At 39.3% G+C, this 25491-nt stretch overlaps 1 protein-coding gene across 1 annotated transcript in view; it reads left to right on the top strand.

The window, feature by feature from the left end:
• Positions 1-9053: 9053 nt before the first annotated feature.
• RRN3 (RRN3 homolog, RNA polymerase I transcription factor) overlaps positions 9054-25491 on the top strand; it is a 45535-nt gene continuing 29097 nt past the window's right edge. Inside the window, exons 1-3 of the mRNA XM_045819560.1 lie at positions 9054-9174; positions 11096-11201; positions 12178-12234. Of these exons, the coding sequence (XP_045675516.1) occupies positions 9086-9174; positions 11096-11201; positions 12178-12234 (252 nt within the window). The 5' untranslated portion in view covers positions 9054-9085. The remainder of the gene's footprint in view (positions 9175-11095; positions 11202-12177; positions 12235-25491) is intronic.

Consider the following 25491-nt stretch of genomic DNA (forward strand, 5'->3'; position numbering starts at 1 on the left):
TCAAAATCTGTGGAGTATCTGCCCTCAGTATTTTAATGATGTTGGTTAAACCTGAAATGTACAATTTAGAACCACCTGGGCTGCAAATATATTGCTTAAATACATGTCTATTATAACTTTAAAAAATAAATGAAACAGGCTTTGACAAATTTTCTATTTCATCCCAGATAGTAAACATTTTAGGCTCTAAGTGTCAAAAAGCAAAATCAAGGATAGTATGTAGCTGCTTCTATAACAAGAAAGAAAACTCCTGCTCCCCCTATTTGCCCAGGGCACAGTTACTTTGACTGAATCAGCTGAATCCATGCACCTGACTAAGAACAGCTGGCTTGTGGGAAAGGGAGGAGGGGCCTGCCTGTGAGGCCTGCAGCCTACGCAGTGTATTTCACTCTACCCTAGTGACACCCAGACCTGAGGGTGCTGTTCTCTGTTCTCAGAGAACCTGGCCATCTCATCTTGGTCTGCTGGTCTGAGGACAGGTGATTTGCCAAGTCTCTTGATTCTCAGATTGAGATTTCATTGTTTGGTGCCTGGCACTTGCCATCAGTGGAGCCTACAATGTGTAGCTGGTGATACTCTGGCCCTGAGCAGTCTGCTGGCCAGACAGGTGGGCTCTGAGTGCTCTGGGAGTAGCAGGGGTGGAAACTTATGCCCAAACTTGGACTTTGAGTCTCATGTTGTAAGGTCTATGTTACAACCTTTCCTTCCAAGTTAAAGTTATTAATGAGCCTTTTCCTTAAGCTCATTAATTGTAACTTGAGTTGTAATGCCCTAGATTAGTCAATGGGTTACTTTTCTCTATTTAATGCCTTACTTCCAGAGAGAGAGAAATAAAAATCGACAACTCTAATTTTTTTTGTTCCAGTCTGTTTGTGTCATCTCAAATAAAAATTGTTTTTTTTTCTTTCCAGAACTCATCAATGTTTCTATAAATTTAAGTGTCAACTTTATAAAAGCACAAATACTTACACTAGTCTCATTTTGGAAACCTCAGACCAGCAGACTTGCTAGACTGCCTTTGCCAAGTATACATGTTTCAGGGCTAGGGAGAGTTTTCCAGCTTCAGATAATAAAGTTATTTATTGCCAGAACTTTAAGCCATAATAAATTATGCCATACCAACTGAACTTTGCTATAAAATAAGTTGTGTTTTTTTTTAATATACTTCTCTTGTGAAAGCATTCCAACATTCCAAATGGAAAATAATGTCTCACGTACTCTGGGTGGTACAATTCCTACAGAATGACATTGAAAATTCAGCTGATTGATTTTAAGGATACTTTGTGACCTCATTAGCTATCAGAAAGGTTAATACAGCCCTGACTGGTGTGGCTCAGTGGATTAAGTGGCAGCCTGTGAACTAAAGGGTCACCAGTTAGATGCCCAGTCAGGGCATGTGCCTGGGTTGTAGGCCAGGTCCCCAGTTGGGGGTGCACGAGGGGCAGCCACACACTGATGTTTCTCTTCCTGTCTTTTTCCCTCCCTTCCCCTCTCTCTAAAAATAAATAAATAAAATCTTAAAAAAGAAAGGTTAATACAATCAATGTGTTATGCTACAATTTATATTTATATGTTGATTTGATTTAAGTAGCATCTGAATTTCCCTTTTTCCTAAGGATTTAAAATCTGATTTGATTGCATATGTATGATAAAATAGAATTCATATGGGACTGCTCACCTTTTATGCTCTTTGACTTTATCAGTTCAATGTCTTTATCAGTGATTGTTTATGTAAGAATGCTCTGATACAGAAATAGTTTCCTTTTGAAATTTCTAGTTATAGGCAAAAAAAAACCCCTACATTTTTTAGGTGGTACAATACTTTGGATCAAAACTTGCAAAATTTTTAGCTGTTTTTACATTTCTCCCTATTTTCTGTGCTCTGTGTCAGTATTTTCTATTTGTAATTTTAACAAATTACAAATTAACTCAAGCTGGAAGACTTTATGCATTACAGATGCTTGGACAAAAGAATAATTGGAAGGACATTCTCCTAAGTGAAACAGGAAATACTGTATGATTCCACTTATGTGAGATTTCTAGAAAATCAAATCCATAGAGACAGAAAGTAGAATGCTGGTTGCTAGGGGCTGGGGAAAGTATACAATGGAGAGTTATTTAAAAGGTATAATTTCAGGTGAAAAGAGTTCTGGAGGTGGGTTGCACAAAAATATGAATGTACTTAACACATTACTTTGTACACTTAAAAATGAATAAGATGCTAAATTTGCTGTGTATTTTACCACAATTACAAAAAAAGAATAGTTTGATTAAACCAGCAATGTATAAACACATGACACGTATAAATTTCTTTTTAAGAAATAAATATATGCAACAGTTGAGTGCAAAGAACATTGTAGAGAAGTGTGTATATTCATCCCTTGAGTTTGCAGAAAAGCCTTTAATCTTTCAATGGCTGATCAATACTGATATGATTGGATTTTGTGTAAATAGAGATGGTTCTTAAGAACTGTGATTAGTGAATTTCAGGTGCTACCAATAGGGCCTAGAAGAGAAGATAGTCCCCTTGAAAGATAAATAGAAACAACTTTAATCATCTTAATGAACATAGATGTTTATGTATTTTTAAAACACTAAACTTTCCTGGTTTGTTTTTATCACATTTAAAAAAAATTGTTTGGCCCTGACTGGTGTAGCTCAGTGGATTGAGCATGGGCTGTGAACCAAAGGGCTGCCAGTTTGATTCCCAGTCAGGGCACATGCCTGGGTTGTGGGCCAGGTCCCTATTGGGGGCCATGTGAGAGGCAACCACACATTGATGTTTCTCTCCCTCTCTTTCTCCCTCCCTTCCCCTCTTTCTAAAATAAATAAATAAAATCTTTTTTAAAAACAGAATTGTTTTTATAGGATGGACAGATCTTTAAATTTTAAATCTTTGGCTAGGTAATATGTTTCCATATTACAAAATTTTAGGAGCATATATGGCACATACTGAAGTTTCATTACAATCTTTGGCACAGTGCAACTGATAGACAAATAATGTTCTTAGTTTCTTATAAATCCTTTTATTTATATAATATATTCATTATACATTATTAATTTTATATATGAAGTACTTACATATTTCTGTGTTTTTTACATACTGCTCAGCATCTTGTTTTTTTCACTTAACATATGTCAAAGATCATACGGACACATGATATTCCATTCAGTGGTTGCATCATAATTAATTTAACTTGTTTCTTATTGATGGGCATTTTGGTTGTTTGTAACCTAATAAATGTTTTTTTAATAAATGTTTCTAAGCAATAATAAATTTGGACCTAATAAATGGTTATGAACCAATCAGCTACTAATGATTGCCCATTGACTTTGAGAATCCCAAAGGTCATTTAGTCTAGCCCCTTCCCTCTCTCCTCCAAAGCTAACAAAAATCATAAGTCAATTACTTAAAATTGCGTAGCTGGTTAGTGGCCCTGCGTTTGCATTCTCTTTCCAATAAACCAGTATAATTATCCTTTCACTGCATTGTAGATTGCCTCAATAAAATAATAACATCTTAGAGGTTTGAATTTGAGTTCAGAGAAGATGGTGAAGCATTTTACATTTCCCTTACTACCAGATGATTTTAATTTTTTAAAGGCAGTACATGAACATAGTTTTTTTTTTAAGTGAAATAGTGCTAAAGGCTATATAGTGAAAAGTAAGTCTTCCTCCAATCCCTGATCCCTCAGTCTTCCACGGCCCTTTCCCAATCGTTGCTATTAGTGTCTGATGTACCTATTGAGAGATTGTGAAACCCAACATACATACATATGTGTGTGTGCTTTCTTAAGAAAATGTAAATAGCAGGATACTGTACATCTTGTTCTGTACCTTTGTTTTCATGCTCTCTTTTAAAGTTTCTCTAAAGTTGTTCATGTGCAGTGAAATCTTACTTTACAGATTTGTAAGCTCCTCAAAGGCTGGAATCTTCTCTCTCTTGTTTCTCTCACAGGACATATAAAACACATTGAAGTAAGCCCTGGCTGGGTAGCTCATTTAGTTACAGCATCAACCTGACAAGTTAAGGTTGTGGGTTTTATCCCTTGTCAGGGCACATACAAGAATCAACCAATACATGCAAAAATAAGTGGAACAGCAAATCAGTGATTCACTCTCCCTTACCCTCTCTCACTCTCAAATCAATTTAAAAAATACACTGAAGTATTTTGGACTTAGCTTTATAATAACAGCATTCAAAGAGTCTCATTTTCACCTTTGGTCTTACTCAAGACTTCTAAAACTGAGTTATTAAAGAGTGATTACATTGATATATTTTTAAATTTAGCTCATACTAAATGCTAGGCACTACATGGAACACAAAAATGATTCTCTGCATAAGTCATCCTTTCTCTGGGTTCAATTATAGATTGCATGTGGTATAACTAATGCTTCCAACACTACAGTTCACAAATCCAGTGTAAATTCCTCATCATCTTATGTTCTCTCATAGATTGACTGTGGGACAAAATGGCATGGGGGTCATTAGTTGTGATTAACAAAGTGATGTAGTACTTTTGGAAAAGTAGAAATGGGCTTAAGGACTTATTTCAGCAGTAGTCTGGTTGGATCAGCCTGAGAAATAATATTTTTCTGGTTCTTGTTTCTGAGTTGGTCAGAAATTGGTGAGCTACTAGTTCAACCTTCTAAGCTAGGTCAAGGCATACTGCTCTAGAGTTTATTTATTTATTCATTTATATTTTTATTCTCACCTGAGGATATTTTTTCATTGCTTTCAGAGAGAGAGAGAGAGAGAGAGAGAGAGAGAGAGGGAGAGAGAAGCATTAATTGGTTGACTTCTTGTACATGTCACAACCAGGGATCAAACACACAATCTGGGTATGTGCCCTGACTGGGAATTAGAACCTGTGATCTTTTGGTCTACAGGAGGATGCTCCAACCAACTGAGCTACACTGGCAGGGCACTGCTTTAGAGCTTAATGATCTTTCTACTCTGCCATTCTTTTTCCTTAACATGCATTTATATCATACACTATGTATTTGCCATATTATTTTAGTGGGTCATTCAATTAAATACAGTTTTAGGGTGTTCTTTATCCTCTGCTATAGAACTAAGTTTTTAGTTAAATGGTTTCATATGGACAAAACTTTCCAGTACCATTATCAGATTATACATGGTAAATTTCTGTTAAATAATACTTCTAAAACTTAACATCCATTCAGTTTAGATTGCTGTATCTTTTTGTCTTGCTCTGCGAAGGGACTAATATAATTTGACTGTAAAGAAGGACAAGGAATATTGTCCTTACAAATGAATTCCCGATCATTTATTTAGTTGAGGGTTCCTATTTTAGCTGTTTTCTCAAATGATCCTCTTCATCTCAGCCACCAACCATTCCTTAGCCTCATCCCTTCACCCTTAGTGATTCTTAGATTTCAACTCAATTTTTCACTTTCTTAGGGAAACTTCCCTGAGCTCCCTGAAGAGGTAACTTCTGTCCATTGTAGAACCACATAGCACCAAATGTATTAAGGGCTTAATACATTTGTTAAATTCACATTTGATCAATGTCTCTTTCTCTCATTAGATGGTGAACTCCATGAGGGGAAGAACTGTTAGTAGTATTTGCTCACCACATATCCCCAAATGCATAGCACAGGGCCTGATACCTAGGTGTTCAATAGATATTTGTTGAATAGATTAATGTAGATGTGCATTATTAGATTGAAAGCCTGTAGGAACAGATAAAGCTAAGGTTAGGTGGTCCTTACAAACCAAAGCCAATTAGACAGATAAAGCTAATTTCTGAAATTGTCCCAATAAAACAATATGAAATATGTTACTGATTCACAACTTCAGTCAGATACAGTTGCTATCTGAGAAATTGTGGAGGGAAATTAAGGTATTTTTATCTGTAGCATCCTTCTGGTAAAAATCTGAACAACATTCCAAATAGCATTAAACACCATGAGGCTCTTGTATATGACCACTGTTATTTTCCAACAGAATAAAATGGTAAATGATTTTTTCTATGTTACCCCAAGATTATTAAATGAAAATTGAAATGTTATGATCATTTGCAATATAATCTTGTGTATTGTTTTAGTTTTTGTTCTCTAATTGTTTCAAAAATGTTTTGTGTCTTTAATTGTACTAAAAGTTTACTAAGGCCATGTTCTTTACCAGTGGTTTTTAAATTGATCAGTATTACCACCCAGGGGCCATTTGGCATTTAGAGACATTTTTGTTTGTCACAATAGGGAGAAGGGGAACGTTGCTGTCATCTACTGGGCAGAGGCCAGAGATGCTGCTAAACATTTTACAATACACAGGACAGCCTGCCCCCTTCAAAAAACATTATCTGGCCCCAAATGTCAATACTATCAAGGTAGGGAAACTGCTTTATACTGCTCTGTAATACTTGGAAAGGAAGGCTCTAAATTAATGGTCTGTACACATACACACAAACATATATGATGTGTATATATACATCTTTAATGAGATCTTTCACTAATGAGTAGAGTTTTTATAAAGATAGTTGACTCATAATTATTGACTCCTTGGAAAGAGGAAAGGAACAAATGGGATATCTACTTTTGGTTTTGCTATTTAGAAATTAGCCAGTTGCTCTGGCTCTTCCCAACATTCAAGCATTTAAAAAACATTTGTTGAGCATTTATAGTGACCCTCTCGCATCCACAGCAAAGATTCATTGGAAGCCATTTTCTACAACATGGCCTCATCTCTCTAGACTGAGTTTCAGAAGGGTACCTGATCCAAACTTGGGCAATGATGGATTCTTTTCTGATGCCTTAAGTTACCCTTGTGTCCTTAGATTCTCCTTAGGCTAGCTTGAAATGGTTTCTGTTACTTTCAAGCCAAGAGGTTTTAACCTGCAGAACTACTCTAGGGATGACTGTAAAATTTATCTCTAGGGGAAGGGTGCTTTTTTGAAAAAACAGTTTAATAGGTCTTCTGGGTATATGAAAATAAAGCAAAAATTCATCCTGGAATGAAGAAGCTCAGAACAATTATGAACAACTGTAATGCAGTGAGGTAAAAAGGATGACTACATTGTGGGCAAGGCTTCATCTTTGTAAGCAGCATGCTGTTTGTTTTGTTGTTTTGTTTTTTGGAGTGTGTCTGGGGTCTTTATTTTCTTTGATTTGATCTGGAAGACAAGACTGATAAAGAAGGCTTTTTTCCTGGTGTGGTGAGTTGGCCCTGGGTAACTGGGGAAAGGATCCCCAGTGAAGGGATATGACCAAAGATTTCCAACACTGAATTATGCTATTTAGTTTTAAGATTTTTCTTGCAAATCGGACTTCCATTGATAAAATTTTCAAACTTGGCAACCTTATCTTAAGCTTTGGAAAAATAAGGAAGGATCTGTGCTTAAGCTTAAGGAGAAGACACTACTATAAGTGTATAATGGCACAACTTTAGAAAGTTCTTTGACTGTTGTATCCTTCAAACCAACAATTCTACCATAAAAACAATTCTCACACGCAGGGTACAGAATATACAAGAATAGTCATAGAAATTACATAATGAGTGTGGGGATGGAGAAAGGAAACACTCTAAATGTTGGTGATAGGAAAATGGAGAATATAAATCATGGTGTATTCATACAATGGAATGCTATATGGCAGAGAAAATACAACTACATATAACGGATGGAGTCTAGAAACAAAGTTGATTGCAAACAAGCAGCAGTATAATATAGCAAGGAAATAACTATCAAGTTCAAAGACAAGGAATAGTAAATAGTGTATTATCTACGAATATATATGGTAATTATATGAAGACAAGAAGATTATTTTTAAAAATCAGGATAGTGATTACTTTTGGAAGGAAGCAGAGAGAAGGTGAAATTTGGGAGGAGCCCACAGTAAGTTTCAATAGTACAGGTTAATTTTTTTTCATAAATTGGGTGGTACATTCACAGGTATTCATTTTATTATGTTTTGTAATTTACATTAACATTCTTTTGTACATATCAAACATTTTAAAAATAAGAATAATTAAATTGCTTTAACAGTGCAGTTATACTTCTGACACTGCATGAGAGTGCCAGGAGACTGATTCAATTTTTTTCCTTTGGGGGTGGAGAGGAAGAGATTCCCACTTAAACAGCTGTCTTGTAGCATCTGTGAGCTAGGGTGCAATTTCCGCTGCTCTTCAGTCATTGATGATTCTGCCTAACATTCTGCAGGAACCCTAAAGCAGTGAGGGAAGCAATAGTGAAACGAAATGGAGAGAGCAAAAAGACAGTTACTTATTTTAACATTATTTTATATTTAACAAGGTGCTACAACCGATACAAAGTGCTTTTGATGGGTTTCCAAAGGTTGCAACATTTTCCCTTGCAGACGGAGAGGAGGTTCTGTCACTCCTTCCCTCTGCCTCCCAATCCTTCATACTTTGCCTCATGCTATTCTTCATGCTTGTAAGGTCCTTTGCTGCTTTGTAGGTCTGGCTCCTGTATCTCCTTTAATAAAATTTTAAGTTAAAGGGCTTAACGCCCGTGGAAACTGTCTCCTTTCGCTCTTTGATTTCTCATCGCAGTATCATCACACTCAGGTTTTGGGGTGAGTCGCTTGGGAAACCTGTTTACGTGAGAATAAGATTATCCTTGAGGCTAGTGCAGTGGATATAGAGCTTAGTGTCTTGGGGCAAGCTGTCTAGTTTGAACCCTCTGCCCACTTCATCTGTCTGAGGGTTTGAATTAATCTACAGGGCACCAGGTTCTTCAGTTTGACAGAGGCATGCTTTGACTGCAAAAAGTTAATATTCGAGGCACCCAACTACCGTTTAGCCTCGGGTGTCCCGTACTTTTCTCTGGGATCCTTAAAGCTAAACATGGCAGGCCCTACGTACCTCCCTTCTTCCAGAGCTTTAGGCCGCTCTAGGCCCCTCACCTCGCTGGGCGGAAAAAGTCCTCCAAGTGGTAGGGGCTCGAGGTAGGACAGAGCTTTGGCGGCGCTCTAGCTCGTGGGGTCACAACGCTCTCCCCACGTGGGGTTCCCGATTGGCTGAAGGTCGCTTCCGGGACAAAGGCGGTACTAGAAGGAGCACTACTTCCGGCGTGAGGCGCAGCCTTCGCATTTGTTCGGCTCTATGGCGGCCCCAGTGCTTCACACGCGGTTACCTGGAGATGCGGCCGCCTCGGCCTCTGCGGTGAAGATGCTGGGCGCAGCCAGGCCTGGGTAAGAGTACGGCCCGCTTCCTTCTGAGTGGCTGGGACCGAAGCCCAGGAGCGACGTAGGGGAGCGCATTTGAAAGGGCCTGGGACAGAGCTAATAGTGTGGGGTGGGAGAAGAGGGTAGAGGGTACGTGATCATCGCCGCTTCTCAAGCGTAAGCCTATGCTCTTTTTCTTTTTAAAATTTTTCTTAAAAGATTTTATTTATTTATTTATTTATTTATTTATTTATTTATTTATTTATTATTTTTAGAGAGGGGAAGGGAGGGAGACAGAGAGGGAGAGAAACATCGACTCGTGAGAGAAGCATTAATAGATTGTCTCTCCACGCTCCTAACCCGGCATCTGGCCCGCATCCCAGGCAGGTGCCCTGACTGGGGGGAATCAGTCGGCGTTCTTTCGGTTGGCAGGCCGGGGCTCAATCCACTGAGCACACCAGCGAGGGCAGCCCATGCTCTTTAAGTGGATATTAAAGTTGAGAGTGGGGCTGGAAAAATGAATCTATTTTCTCTTCCAGCGTCCCCTGTACGCCCCACGGGGCTCCCTCCTAGCATTCCAGCCTTGGGTACTGCATTCTGCTCCTTTACTCCTCTCCTGCTTCGTTTGGATTTGGAAAGAGTTTCCTAGGCTATTTGGATTATCAGCGCAATGCTGTCATTGATGGCAAATTGAATCTTAATTTTTTTTATATGAGATTTGCTTCAACACACGTTTAACAGTCAAAAATCTGTTTAAAGATTTTAAAGTGTTTTGCCCCCGAAAACACTTTGGGGTTTAACTTTATTAAGTGCCTACCTACTATGTTAGACACTGGGGACAATAGTCTATCAAAAGAGAGAAAGTCACTGCTCACAACAGAACTTGCGGTCTAGGAAGGGAAAGACAGTAAATAGAGGAACGAGATGATTTCAGATAGTGATAATTGTGGTGTATTTCAGATTTCTGATGGGGCTGACCTTACTGACATTTGAGCCTCAATTTGAATGAAGACAAGAATGCAACCTTAATGTAGATCTGGGAATGAGTATTTAAGGCCAGTGATTTTCAATTATGTGCTACAAGAATTTTTAAAACATGCAGTAGTCCCTTGTCTGGGTAGGTCAGTTGGTTAGAGCACCCTCCCAGTCTGCCAAGGTTGTGGGTCCGATCCCTGGTCAGGGCACAAACAAGAATCAACCAATGAATGCATACATAAGTGGAACTACAAATCCCTGTTTCTCTGTCCCTCTGTCTCTCTCTTCCCCCCTCTCAAATCAGTTAAAAAAAAAATGCAATTCCTGGCTATTTAATAAGTCAGGAGCACTGACCTCCTTTCCATTAGATTGTCAAATAAAAAAAAAAAATGCCAACAGCCGACACAGTGGTAGCCATCTAGTGTGAACGTATCAAAAATTATACCTGTGTTTTTTTTTTTTTAATCAGATCGGCAAAAAGTATATTTTGTGGTGTGCCATAGAGTTTTAGTAATTGATGTGTGTGGTGAGATGAAAATTGTTGAAAATCGCTGAGACAGAGGGAACAACAGCAAGTGAAATGGAACCAGCTAGGCAAATTTTTAGAACGGAAAGGACTGGCTGCAGTATAGTAGGTAGTTGGAAATGAGGTCAGAGTGTTAGCCAGGGGCCAGATTAATGAGGACCTTGAAGACCTCAGTATGGAGTTTAGATGTGAATTCTGAGTGAAGCAGGAAACCTTTGGAGAGGTTAAGCAGGAAGGTAAAGTAGCATTATTTGTTTTTAGTTTCTGAAATATCATTAGATCTCTTGAGTGAAGAATGGATTATTGGGGGATAAGAGTGGGAGCAGGAAGTCCAGTTAAGAGGCTTTAGCAGTTGTCGCACTGAATGATGATGGTTCGATAAATGTTGGTATAATTTTTATAATTCTCTGTCATACACTTAATGGCTCGATAATCTTGGTTGTACAGGATTTCAGATGTGCTTGAATTAGAGAATGATTTCTTCAACTCTCCCCCAAGAAAAACTGTTCGATTTGGTGGAACTGTGAGAGAAGTCTTGTTGAAGTACAAAAAGGTAACAGATAACACATCAAGTTTGGTGTTCCCAGCTGCCCCCTCCCCAGCTTTATTGACATGTGGAGGTTTGTTTTTTATTGGTCAGAATACAATTACAGCTATTATACTAAAGACCAGTTAACATAATAACATGAATTTTAGATATCCATCTTGAAATCAAATATTTAATAATAGTATGATGCTGTCAGTTCACAATTAAAGTAATAATCTTTTGCTGAGGTTTCACTTCAGCTGCTTTATTTACATGGTATCTTTTAAAAACTTAAGCAGGTGCTACAGTAAAAAAACGATTAGATCATAGCATTTTCTTTTTCTTCTTTTTTTTTAAGATTTTATTTATTTTTAGAGAGGGGAAGGGAGGGAGAAAGAGAGGGAGAGAACCATCAATGTGCAGTTACCTCTCATGTGGCCCCCACTGGGGACCTGGCCCGAAACCCGGGCATGTGCCCTGACTGGAAATTGAACTGGTGACCCTTTGGTTTGTCGCCCATGCTTAATCCACTGAGCTGCACTAGGCAGGGCATAGCATTTTCTTTCTTTAGTAATTGCTGGTTTATTGTTGCATTACTTTGTGACAATAAACCAGCTCGGTTAATGGGGATTTGTTTTGGTTTGTTTTTGTGTTAGTTTGAAAGTGATTCTACTAAGTCTCACCAATGGAGGAAAAAATCAGAATGACATTTGTTTTGCTTAAGTTGAAGAATAATTGACATACAATGATTATTTTATATGTAACATGCATCTCTATCCTATTCAAGTGGTTTTTTGTCATTTTTTTCCAAGCTCCCTAGCTCCACCAACATGAATTTTAAAACTTTTATAGTCACAATTTTATAATCCACAATTGATCAGTAGGAGTTGTAGTGTTCCTTTTGTAATTTCATCAGATGTTAAGATATAATTAAAAGTCGTGCTGTTGATCTTTAACAGGAAAGCAAAGCAAGTAAGTCTTATTTTTCCCCTTTCTTGTCAAGGGTGAAACAAATGACTATGAATTGTTGAAGAACCAGCTGTCAGATCCAGACATAAAGGTAATTTTGTGTTTGATCATTAGCAAAGTTAGTCATCACTTTGGACAAATGTTAGCTTGCACTTCTGTTTGATCCTATTCCATCCTTCAACACCTGCTGTCTCTATGATCCCATGTTACCTCAATTGAGTGGTTTTCAACCAGGGGTAGTTTAACCCCCTTTTATTTGGTAAAAAAAACTGGAGACATTTTTGGTTGTCACAGAAGGAGGAAGGGAAGGGTGCTGCTGGCTTCTAATGAATGAATGACAGGGACGCTGCTAAACATTCTACAGTGCACAGTGCAGCTCTACAACAAAGAACTACCCAGCCCAAAGTGTCAGTAGTCCCAAAGTTGAGAGACCCTACTTTAATTTTCCTTTTCTAGTACTTTTCCTCTATGCTGCAGGATACTCGCATGTTTCTCCAATGCAAATACAAAATCAAAGAAACAACAAAAGATAACTTGTCTTTGAAGCTGCTACTCTTTCTATGTTTCAGAGTTCAAGATACAGTACATACTTGTCATGTAGTAACAACTCATTGCATTTTGTTTCTCTTTTCTTTTATTACCCAATTTTGGAAAGAATAATCTGTTACCTTGGCAGTGGTAGTCAGATTGCTGGGGATAAAGTTCCAACTCCGTTGTTATCTAGTGTGTGATCTTGGGCAAGTTGTTTAATTTCTCTGCCTTTGCTTCCTGTTTGTAAAACCAGAAAAATAATAGAGGGTTTTTAAACATAGAAGCTTTAAGAGCATCTAGTGAGTTACTATATAAGAAGCACTTAGAATGCCCTCATTCAATGTGAGGGCTTAGTAATTGTTAACTATTGTTCCTGCTAATGATCTACACTTTCTTATTTCCCATTTATGGCTAAGTCCACTGTTGAGGTCACTACTGTAATTACTATGAAAAGATTATCAGTGATTTCTTATGTGCTGATTTCCAGGGGCTTTTTTTTTTTCCAAGCCTCAAACATTCTTTGTAGCAGTTGACACTTGGCCACTCACTTATTGAAACCTCTCTTTTAGTTACTCTGATCTTCCTGTCTTCTTACCACTTACCTCTTAATCATTCCCTGGATAAGTTCTTAAACTTGGTGTTGATTGGGTTTTCAAACTTGACACTTTTCTCATTTTAGAGATTCCTCTTGTGTGATCTCCTTATACCTTCAGGGCTTTGAAATCTGCCTGTGTTTCAGTAACTCTGAAATTTATATCTATAGCTCAGATTGTTCTTGTAGGCTCTAGATTTGTATCTTGACTACTGGCCGATAAGTGTTACATGTACCCCAAACTTAGCCTTTTCTCTCTTTCAAACCTATTCCTTCTGAAGCCTTTTTTATGTGCTTAATTGAGTCACCTGGTTGTTGAGCTAGGGATCTTGGTAGCTTTCTGGACGCCCACCCCTGGTATCCATTGATTTACCAAGTCCCCTGGCGGGGTCGGGGAGGAGTCTTTTGATTCCTCTTATTTTATGAGTTTTCTCTTGTCTGGATCTTCCAGTAATCTCTTTGGTGGTCTCCAGGTTTCAGTTCTCCTCTATCTCACCACTTCCCCACCCCCAAATTAATCCTCAGTAGTACAGGCAAAATCATCTCCCAAGCACATGCTAAACATGCCATTGCTGTACTGGAAAACTTCATGCCTACTGAAGTATAAAGGACCAACTTCTTTGTATGGCCTGTAGCATTATTTTTTATATCTATTCTTTTCACACATGGCTAACATTCAATACACATTACTTTGTACCTTTTTTCTTTTTTCTTTTTTTTTTAATAGATCAATGCTCCATGAACTGTTGTTTTTTTTTTTTTAAGATTTTATTTATTTATTTCTTAGAGAGGGAAGGGGAGGGGGGAGAGAAACATGAATGTGCTGTTGCTGGGGGTTGTGGCCTGCAACCCAGGCATGTGCCCTGACTGGGAATTGGACCTGCAATGCTCTGGTTCGCAGCCTGAGCTCAATCCACTGAGCTACGCCAGCCAGGGCGTACCTTCCTTTTTTCTTAAAAAAAAAAAAATTTTTTTTTTTTTCGTTACTCTGTTAGGGTTGTCCCAATTTGTTGCCCTTTGCTCTCCTCCACCCAGCCCACCCCCCACTCTCACAGTCAGTCCTCACACTGTTGTCCATGTCCATAGGTCATTTATACATGGTCTTTGGCTAACCCCTTCCCCATCGTTCCACCATTATCCTTCCCCACCCACTCTGGTTGCTGTCAGTCTGTTCCATGTTTCCATGCCTCTGGTTCTGTTTTGCCTATTTATTTTTGTTCATTAGATTTGTCTTATAGATGAGATCATAATGCTATATGTCCTTCATCACCTGGCTTATTTCATATAGCATAATAATCTCCAGTTCCATCTATGCTGTCGTGAAAAGTTCTTTCTGTTGTGCAGTATTCCATTGTATAAATGTACCACAGTTTTTTTGATCCATTCATTTACTGATGGGCACTTGTCTCTTTCTAGCACTTGGCTATTTTAAATAATGCTGCTATAAACATAGGGGTGCCTAAGTTCTTTTGAATTGGTGATTAGGATTCTTAGAATATATCCCCAGCAGTGGAATTGTTGGGTCTAAAGGCAGTTCAATTTTTAGTTTTTTGAGGAAATTCCATACTGGTTTCTACAGTGGCCACACCAGTCTGCATTCCCATCAGCAGTGCTCTAGGGTTCCCTTTTCTCCACATCCTCACCAGCACTTATTGTTTATTGATTTATTAATGATAGCCATTCTGACAGATACGAGGTGATAATCTCATTGTGGTTTTAATGTTCATCTCCCTGATGGCCAGTGATGTTGGTCATCCTTTCATATGTCTGTGGGTCGTCTGTATGTCCTCCTTGGAGAAGTGTCTGTTCAGGTCATTTGCCCATTTTTAATTGGATTGTTTGTCTTTCTGATGTAGACTTGTATGAGTTCTCTTTATATTTTGGAGATCAAACCCTTGTCCAATGGATCATTGGCAAATATATGCTCTCATATGGCCAGTTCCCTTTTCATTTTGGTGACAGTTTCTTTAGTTTTGTAGAAGCTTTTTAATTTGATGTGGTCCCATTTATTTTCTCCTTTATTTCCCTTACCTTAGGAGATATATCAGCAAAAATATTACTAAGTGGGATATCTGAAATTTTCCTACCTATATTTTCCTTTAGGACTTTATTATAGTGTCACAATTTACATTTAAGTCTTTTATCTGTTTTGAGTTTATTCTGGTATATGGTGTAAGTTGCTGGTCTAGTTTCTTTCTTTCTTTTTCTTTTCTTTTTTTGCATGTACCAGTCCAGTTCTCCCAACACCATTTATTGAAGGGCTATTTTTACTCTATTGTATGCTCATCCCCAATTTGTCAAGTATTAATTGACCATAGAGCCATGCACTTATTTCTGGGTTCTCTGTTCTGTTCCATTGATCACTGTGTCTATTATGCCTGAACCATGCAGTTTTGATTACAGTGGCCTTACAGTATAGTTTGATTATCAGGTACTGTGATCCCTCCTACTTGGTTTTTCTTTCTCAAGATTGCTGAGGCTATTTGGGGTTCTTTTTTTAATTTCACATAAATTCTTTGAAATATTTGTTCTAGACCTGTGAAATACGCCATTGGTATTTTAATAGGAATTGTATTGAATCTATAGATCCTTCGGGTAATGTGGACATTTTGATGATGTTAATTCTGAATATTGACTTTGTATCCCACTACTTTGCCAAATTCAATTACTAGGTCAAGTAGTTTTTTGATGGAGACTATATGGTATTCTATGTACACTATTATCTCATCTGCAAATAATGACAGTTTTACTTCCGTCTTTCCATTTTGGTTACCTTTTGTTTCTTTTCCTTGTCTAACCACTGTGGCTAGAACTTCCAGTACTATGTTCAATAAGAGTAGTTAAAGCAGATATCCTTGTGTTCGTGATCTTAAGGGTACAGCTTTTAGGTTTTGCCCATTGAATATGATGTTCACTGTAGTTTTGTTGTATATGGCCTTTATTATGTTGAGGTGTGCTCCCTCTAGTCCCACTTGGCTGAGCATTTTTATCACATATAGGTGCTAGATTTTATCAAATGCTTTTTTAGCATCTATTGATAGGATCATAGGATTTTTTCCCTTTATTTTGCTTATGTGGTAAATTACATTTATTGATTTGCAAATATTGTACCATCCTTGCATCCCTGGGATGAATCCTACTTGATCATGGTATATGATTTTGTAATGTATTGCTGGATCTGGATTGCTAGTATTTTGTTGAGGATTTTAGCATCTATGTTCATCAGAGATAATGTTCTGTAGTTGTATTTCTTTGCTGTGTCTTTACCTATTTTTGGAATTGGGATAATACTGGCTATCGACCTCGTAAAAAGAGTTTGGGAGTCTCCCTCTTGAATTTTTTGGAATAGTTTGAGAAGGGTAGGAGTTAGTTCTTTAAATGTTTGGTAAATTAGCTTGTGAAGCCATCTGGTCCAGAGCTTTTGTACCTGGAGTTTTTTTATTATTGCTTCAATTTCACTAGTTGTTTTGGTCTGTTCAAGCTGTCTGATTCTTGATTCAGTTTTGGAAGATTGTATGTTTCTAGAAATTGTACATTTCACCCAGGTTGTTAGCTTATAGTTGAGTTGTTCATAGTCATTTTGTATAGTCCTTTGTGTTTTTGTGGTATCAGTTGTAACTTCTCTTCTTTTGTTTCCGTTATTATTTATTTGGGTCCCCTCTTTTTTTCCTTCTCTCAATGAGTCTGGTTAAAAGTTTGTCAATTTTGTTTATCTTTTCAAAGAACCATATCCTGGATTCATTGATCCTTTGAATTGCTTTTTTAGTTTCTGTGCCATTTAATTATGCTTTGATCTTGATTATTTCCTTCCTTCTACTTTATTTGGGCTTTGATTGATGTTCCTCTACTTCTTATAGATGTAGGATTAGGGTGTTTATTTGAGATTTTTCTTTCTTTTTTTTTTTCTTTAGAGATTTTGTATATTTATTTTTAGATGGAGGGCAAGGGAGGGGGAAAGAGAGGGAGAGAAACATCAGTACGTGGTTGCTTCTTGTGAGCCCCCTACTGGAGACCTGGCCAGCAACCCAGGCATGTGCCCTGACTAGGAATCAAACCAGTGACCCTTTGCTTTTCAGGCTGGCACTCAGTCCACTGTGCCATAGCAGCTAGGGCTTTTTTTTTTTTTTTTTTTAGTATATTTTATTGGTTATGCTATTATAGTTGTCCCAGTTTTTCCCCCTTTGCTGACCTCTGCACAATACCCACTTTCTCTCCAGCAATCCTCACCCCTTAGTTCCTGTCCATGAGTTGTGGGTGTAAGTTCTTTGGTTTCTCCATTTCCTATACTATTCTTAACATCCCTCTATTTTGTTCCTGCTAGTTTTGCTTCTTAATCCCTGCTCCATTTCCCCAATTTCCCCTTTTCCCCTCCCAGCTGATAACCCTCCAAATGTACTCCATACCTATGATTCTGTTCTTGTTCTGGTTGTTTGCTTAGTTAGGTTTTTTAAGATTCAATTGTTGATAGTTGTGAATTTGTTGTCTTTTTAATGTTCATGGTTTTGATCTTCTTGTTAAATAAGTCCCTTTAACATTTCATGTAATAATGGCTGGTTGATGAGGAACTCCTTCAGCATTACCTTTTCTGGGAAACATTTTATCTGCCCTTCCATTCTAAGTGATAACTTTGGATAGGGTAATCTAGGTTGTAGGTCCTTGCCTTTTATCACTTTGAATGCATCTTGCTAGTCCCTTCTTGCTTGCAAAGTTTCTTTTGAGAAATCTGCTGATAGTTTTATGGGAACTCCTTTATAGGTAACTCTCTGCTTTTCTCTTGCTGCTTTTAAGATTCTCTCCTTATCTTTAATCTTGGGTAACTTAATTATGTTGTGTCTTGGTGTCTTTCTTCTTGGATCCAATTTCTTTGGGATTCTCTGAGTTTCCTGGAAGTTTTATTTCCTTTGCCAGATTGAGGAAGTTTTCCTTCATTATTTGTTCAAATAAGTTTTCAATTTCTTGCTCTTCTCTTCTTCTGGCACCCCTATGATTTGGATGTTGGTATGTTTAAAATTGTCACAGAGGTGCCTAAGCCTATCCTTATTTTTTTTGAATTCTTGTTTCTTCTCTCTGTTCTGGTTGAATGTTTATGATTTCTTCCTTATGTTCCAAATCATTGATCTGAATCCTGGCTTCCTTCTCTTCACTGTTGGTTCTCTGTGGATTTTTGTTTATTTCACTTAGCGTAACCTTTATTTCCTCCCTGTGTTTTGCCGTACTCAGTGAGTTCTCTGAGCATCCTGATTACCAGTGTTTTGAACTCTGCATCTGATGGGTTGGCTATCTCTGTCTCGTTTAGTTCTTTTTCTAGGGTTTTGTTCTCTTTCATTTGGGCCATATTTCTTTGTCTCCTTAATTTGGCAGCCCCCCTGTGTTTGTTTCTGTGTATTAGGTTGAGCTGCTTTGACTCCCTGACATAGCATACCTGTTAAGTTGTATGTGGCAGAGCCTTAGGTATTTGCCAAGGTGGGGTGACCCACTTCACTGCTTTTAGCTGTGTGTGTGTGTGGGGGGGCTTTGAGAGGGGACCATGTCACTACCTGGCTTCTGGAGGTTTGCCCAACACACAGCCCACACACTTCCCATATGCAATGGTGCCCTTTAACTGCTGCTCTGTTGGTGAAACCCTGACTGGGTGGGTTTGTGTATGTTCTAAGTCCTTTAAGTGGTGAAAATCTGACAGTTTCTTCCATGCCCCAACACCCCTTGGTTTTTACAGCCAGAGGTAATTATTTTACCCCAGAGGGATTTATTTTCCCAGTGCTGGCACCCTGGGTTGTGTGGTCTTGCCTGGGACTCGGATCGCTGGCTCCCGATGTATCCTTCTCGATTTTTATCTACCTCGTGTGAATGTAGGACCCACCATTGCACGGCTGCCGCCATCTCTCTGCAGCAAACTGCTCGAGTCTGTGACTCCGTTCCTCCTATGCATCTGGAGAAATATGGCTTCTTTAAATCCTTGGTTGACAGCTTGGTTTTCTGACATTTCTGGGTTTTATTTGTTTTGAGATCTGGTTTTAATTCCTTCTACAGTTGTGCGAGGAGGCGAAGTCTTTCTGCCTATGTCTCCATCTTGGGCAAAAGTTGAGATTTTTCTGTCTTCTTTAGGTAGGCCTGTATCGCTATGAACTTCCCTCTCAGGACTGTCTTCGCTGTGTCCCATAGGTTTTGGGCTGTTGTGTGTTCATTTTCATTTGTTTCCAGATACTTTGATTTCTTCCTTGATCTCATTGTTAACCCATTCATTATTTAATTACATGTTATTCAGTCTCCATGTATTTGAATTTTTCTGAGTTTTTTCCTTGAGGTTGGTTTCTAGTTTCAAGCCATTGTGATCCGAGAAGATCTTGAACTGATTACAATGTTCTTGGATTTGTTGAAGCTTGTTTTGTGTCCTACCACATGGTGTATCTTTGAGTATGTTCCACGTGTATTTAAAAAGAATGTATATTTTGCTTTTTGGGGCAAAAGGTTCTGTATATTTCAGGTAAGTCCATTTAACCTAGAGTGTTGTTTAGTGCAACAATATCCTTGTTGATTTGGAAGATCATTGTTGATGGTGGGGTGTTCAAATCCCCCATGATGACTACTTTGTGTCAATATCTTTCTTGAAGTCTTCTAAGATTTTTCTTACATATTTAAGTGTGCCTGTGTTGGGTGCATATGTGTTTACAAGGGTTATATCCTCTTGTTGGTTATATACGTCCTTAAGTATTATGTAGTGACTTTCTTTGTCTCTTGTTATGGCCTTTATTTTGAAGTTTATTTTGTCTGATATAAGTATGGCTGCCCCAGCTTTTTTTCATGTCCGTTTGCTTAGAACATTTTTCTCTCCCTTCACTTTCAGTCTTTGTAGACCTTTTGTTCTGAGGTGGGTCTCTTGTAGACAGCATATATGTGGGTCTGTTTTCTTATCCATTCAGCTACCCTATGCCTTTTGATTGGAGCATTTAATCCATTTATATTTAAGGTTATTATTAATAGGTACTTATTTACTGCCACTTTTTCCCATTGTACCTGTGTTTGTGTTTCTCTCTCTTTTTCTTCATTTTCTTAAAGCAGTCTCTTTAGCATCTTTTGCAGTGCTGGTTTGGTGCAAATATATTCTTTTAGCCTTTTTTGACTGAGAAGCTCCTTATTTCGCCTTCCATTTTACATGAGAGCCTTGTTGGGTAGAGTAGTCTTGATTGTAGGCCTTGCAGGGAGGAGAAATGATAAGAGTAGGGGATAGAACCAAGGTGAAGAAATAAAAGAAAATTAACATCTTGAAAAAAGGGAGGGAAGAAGGCAAAATGGAATAAAAAAAGGGAAGAGTATAATATTTGGTTTAAAAAAAAGGAACAAAATTGAAGAAAAACATCCACCACAGCAATATCAATGACAAATCAGCAAAGAGTAATACAACTCCTTATTCCCTTTGTTGAAAGGGAATAAGGAGGAAAAAGGAAGTAGAAAAAATGAGATGTCTAAAGGGAGGAAAAGTGATTTTGAGAGGGCAGAGAGAAAAGAAATAAGAGGAATGAAAATCAGGCTAAAAGAGAGGAAAAATGAAATTTAAAACAAAAAAAGAAAAGGGTAGGAGGAAGGCAAAACTGAGTAGCAGAGGGGAAGAGTGAAATTGGAGATTTGAATTCCAAAGTAGTGAACATCTAGGAATAAAATTTAATAAATGCAGCAACCACCACCATATAAACAGCCCCTGAGCAAAGATTAATGAAGTTGGAGAGAAATAAAGATATTAGAAGAAAGGGAAAAAGAATGTGAGATGACTAATGGTAAGAAAAATGGTTTTCAGAGGCTGGAGAGGAAAAATAGTAAGAGTGTGGAATAGATACAAGTTGTAGAAAGGGAAAAATCAAATTTAAAACAAATATAAGAGGAAGGAAGAAGGTAAAATGGAGTAAGAGAAGGGAAGAGTAAAATATGAGACTTGAAATAAACTAAAATTTAAAAAACTAGCCCTGGCTGGCGTAGCTCAGTGGATTGAGCACATGCTGCGAACCAAAGTGTCGCAGGTTCAATTCCCAGTCAGGGCACATGCCTGGGTTGCAGGCCACAGCCCCCAGCAACCGTACATTGATGTTTCTCTCTCTCTCCCCCCCCTCCCTTCCCTCTCTAAAAATTTGTGAATTAATAGGAAGAGTCTGGAAGAACAAAAATGTTAAGCTATGCAGGAGAAAAAAATAATACACATAATGAGGATGACCATGGTGGAATTTGTCTCAGCGGAATCTAGCATTTGCTACTGTCTTCTCTTTCTGTATCCACTCTTGGTACGTCAGGTGACGTCCTAGTCAAGCCATAGGCAGCCTGTTTGAGACTACAGGTGATCCACAGTCTGTCTTCTTCAGGCTTGACTGGTCTCCACTTTTCTGCTCTTCCAGCTTTCCCATCAGCACAAGGCCTAGAGGTGGTTCATCTAATATCTGAGAGCACTGTCAGTACCACCTCCACCTGCCTTCAGAGGGGGCCTCTGGTGGGATTGGGAGGGTGGAATCCCTCAGTCATTCCCCCCTAGGGTGGGTCACTGTTTTATCTTCAGGGAAGGTGGTGGGAGTGTTTCCCCACTCCCCTGCCTTCCCCAGTGCCACAGATCTTGGTCTGTTCCAGATTATTTTCAGTAATGCATAATTTCTGATGTGTTAGTTGTCTGCTTCCTGTGAGGGGCCAATCTGTGCAAAAGGGCAGCTCTTTTCTGCTTGGTGCTGATGGCAGATCTGTATAAGAGCTGAGGCTGGGCAGGGCCCTGAACACACATTGTTGAACCTGTCCCTGATCTCTGTGTTCTGCTGGTTTTAGTGGATCAGGGCCTAAGGAACCAGGATAGTTTGTAGTGTCTGAAAGAAGTTAGGAAAGGGGTTCTTTCAGAGCTGCTTCTTTCCCCTGCTGATATATGCTGAGCAGGGGGCTCCTGAGCCTGGTCTCACTGATCTGTAGAGCCTGTAATCCCACAAGTGGGCGTTGGGTACGCCTGCCTGTGAGGGGCCTTCCTGGCTGAAGTGAATCTCAGGTGTTCTGCTCCTGGCTGTCCAGTCTCCAGCCTGCTGCTCTGGCAGGAGACTCAGGCCTAAACTCTCTGTTCTGCACAGCACCCTGCTCTTCAGCCATGCTGGGTGAGGTCCCACAGTGCCTTCAGCGTGACACTTTCTGCTTTTCCTGTGCAGCTGGACTCAGTGGGACCAAATTGCGCTTTTAGTCTGGTTTCTTTGTTGTCAGAGCTTCTGTGCATGCATGCGAGCACAGGGTCCCTGCCAATTCTTACCTTAGCTCCTCTTTTCAGAGTCTGTACGTGGCCCCCACACTGCAGCACTGAGCCTTGGTCCAGTTTCTTCGTGTTCTCTCCCTCCCCCAAAAGCACGGAGTCTCTTCTGGGTCAGGGCTGTCCACAGCTTGCCAGTGCCTCTGACAGTTTCAGGACATAGTTTCTCCCTGGAACTCTGCAGGTTGGCGCTGCAGCTATGGATGTGCTCCTTACTGTGTGTGTGTAGCCTAAGTGCCCCAAGGATGTGTACATCCTTCCAAGTCTCTCCCGATTCGGGCTGTGGTTTCCCTGTGTGAGACCAGGGTCCTGCTCTGGGAGAGGTAGCCACTAAGCTGCATTTTCTGTCCTCTGCTCTGCTGCAGGTGCCTCGCACAAGGCATTTCCCCATCAATTTATAAAATCTTACTGGATGGAGTAAAGCATCCTCTGTAGTCCTTAGCTTCAAAAATTCATATTATCTGAGAGTCCGTTGATTGTTCAAGTCACTTGTCAGAAGATCAGCTGAAAATCTGTGCTGGGGTCACAAGCACGAGGGCTCAGCTTCCACCTACTCAACTGCCATCTTCCGAATCCTGTAGCATTTTTTCCCTATGGTCAGTCTCACTAGATACTTTATTCCAGAAATTTGCCACTTGTTTTCATCTTTATGCCTTTGTATGTGTCTTTTCTTTTGGGCTGCAAGAGGCCTTTTGTAACTGGCTACATGGCCACCTTCCTTTACTGTCTTTGTGACTGAAGGCAGATTACTGCGTTTCTGTACCTCAGTGTCCCCTTCTGTGAAATGGAAACTAATGGTAATGCTTACCTCAGGGAGTGGTTGTAAGGTTTAAATGAATTAATATATGTTAAAGTCTTAGAACAGTGCCTGGCACAAAGTAAGTATTATATTAGTGTTTATTATTACAGTTGACCTCCACTTACGATGTGGTCAAACCCATTGTAAGTTGAAAGTACCATAAGTCAGAAATGGATTTGATAAATACCTAACCTACTGAACACCATAGCTTAGCCTAGTCTGCCTTAAACGGGACACTTACATTGGCCTCTAGTTGGACAAAATCATCTCACTACCTTTGCCCAGCTTTATGAGAGAGCTTTGTGCCCCATATCACTAACCTGGGGAAAGGTCAAAGTTAAAAATTTGAAGTGCAGTTTCTACTGCATGGTATCTTCACCACTGTGAAGTCAAAAAACTAAGTCAAATCATAAATAGGGGACTGTCTGTATTATTACTATAATCTATAAAACTCTTAGTCTTTGGGATCCAGCTGAAATGTCATCTTCTGTAATGGGACTTAACTTGGTTCTCTGTAAGCACATGGCTTTTCCTTCAGTTCATGCCCCACACTTCCAGCAGATCTTCCTAATTGCAAATTTGGCTTATAAGGACTTCAGTGGTTTATGTGGCCCCACTGTGCTCCCCAGACTTATCTGTTGGTTTGCTCACTATGTACTTGAGCCATGCTGAACTCCTTCTGGTTTTTTGAAAACATGCTTTTCCCTCTCTAAGGAATATAGCCCCCAGAGTATACTCACTTGGTTTAAAGACAGCAGCAGCATCACTTCCAGTTTAAAGCTTCCCTGGCCCTTGTCTTCTGGCACAGGTACAAAGGACCATTTCCTTTGTGTCCCACTATATTCTATATTAGCACTTCTCATCCTCAGTATCTGGACCTACAGATAATCACATCAGTTGTGTCTATGATAGTTCAGAGGGGTGTTGCAAGGAATACGCTTCTGATAATAGTAAAGCACCAGAGTCTGACTGATCTACTTTAAAAAAGGAGCAGTTTAAATGTTACTCTTATACTTTTGTCACATTTTTTCTTTTAATGGGAAAGAGGATAGAGCTAACTCATTTTGTTTTCAAGTAACTTACCTTGTCTTTGCCTCAGGTGGTGGTAAGCCACCATTAATGTTACCTTTGATGATTGTGGACATTATGAGAGAACCACTTTGCAAATTAGTTGTGGTTTATTTTATTTTCCTGCCAGCTTACATGGGGTTTCATCAGAGAATAGTTAATTTCATTGAAGTTTGTCACATAGCACATAGAAAGCACTTGGTGGTTGAATGAAGGTAGGGTAAAGGAGGCACAGGGCAGTGTGGGAAGCTGGGTGGAGTTTAAGCCACAGGTGGCAAACACGAGGCCCACAGGTGGCAAACACGAGGCCCACAGGCAGAATCCGGCTCTCCACCTTGTTTTATCTGCCCTGCACCTTGTTTCTACTCAGAGGCAGGGCCGAGCTCTCGCTTAACTGTTAAGGAGTAGTTACATTTATACAGTCCTAAAATCACATTCAGCCCTTTGAAGGCGACTTTGAGGCTGATATGGCCCCTGGTGAAAATGAGTTTGACACCTTTGCTTTAGGTTTTGACCCGGACAGGTAAGTGTGAACCTGGTTATTGGCTTCTTGGTTGGGCAAGTTGCTTATTAATCTCTTTTAGCCTCCATTTCCTCAGCTGTAAAATGGTAGTAACAGTAATCCTTTTGCAGTGTTGGTAGATTTGGGAAAAGATACCTATGTACAGAATTGAGCGCTGTGCCTGGCACCTGGTGTACTCTCACTAAATCCTACAAATAGTCTATAATTGTAGGTACAACCTTGTCTATTAATAGTCTGTCACTGTAGTTACAGCACTGCCCCGACCAGTGCTGGGAGGAGGTCCCTGAGGTGGGACAAGGGGAGATTAAGAAAGACACAGGCACAGACAATTTGAGGGGAGGTAGGGGCCAGGTGGGGCATTGTCCTCTGGTGGAGAGACAGTGACCCTGAACATGGTCTCCGCATTTGTTTTATAAGGGTCAGTTAGATAAAGCTCAAGGACGTTTGGCAGACTCAGGGAAAACCTGCAGGCATAATTGCTCTGTTTCCAGGCTATCTAAATGATAAATACTGCAAAAGTTACAGTTGCATTCAGCTGAAGCTTGTGGTTAACTATCTCCTTCTTAACCCCTGGGGTTC

This window comes from Phyllostomus hastatus, unplaced genomic scaffold (genome assembly GCF_019186645.2).
Source record: "Phyllostomus hastatus isolate PE091 unplaced genomic scaffold, TTU_PhHast_1.1 phas_scaffold_385, whole genome shotgun sequence".
Lineage (NCBI taxonomy): Eukaryota > Metazoa > Chordata > Mammalia > Chiroptera > Phyllostomidae > Phyllostomus > Phyllostomus hastatus.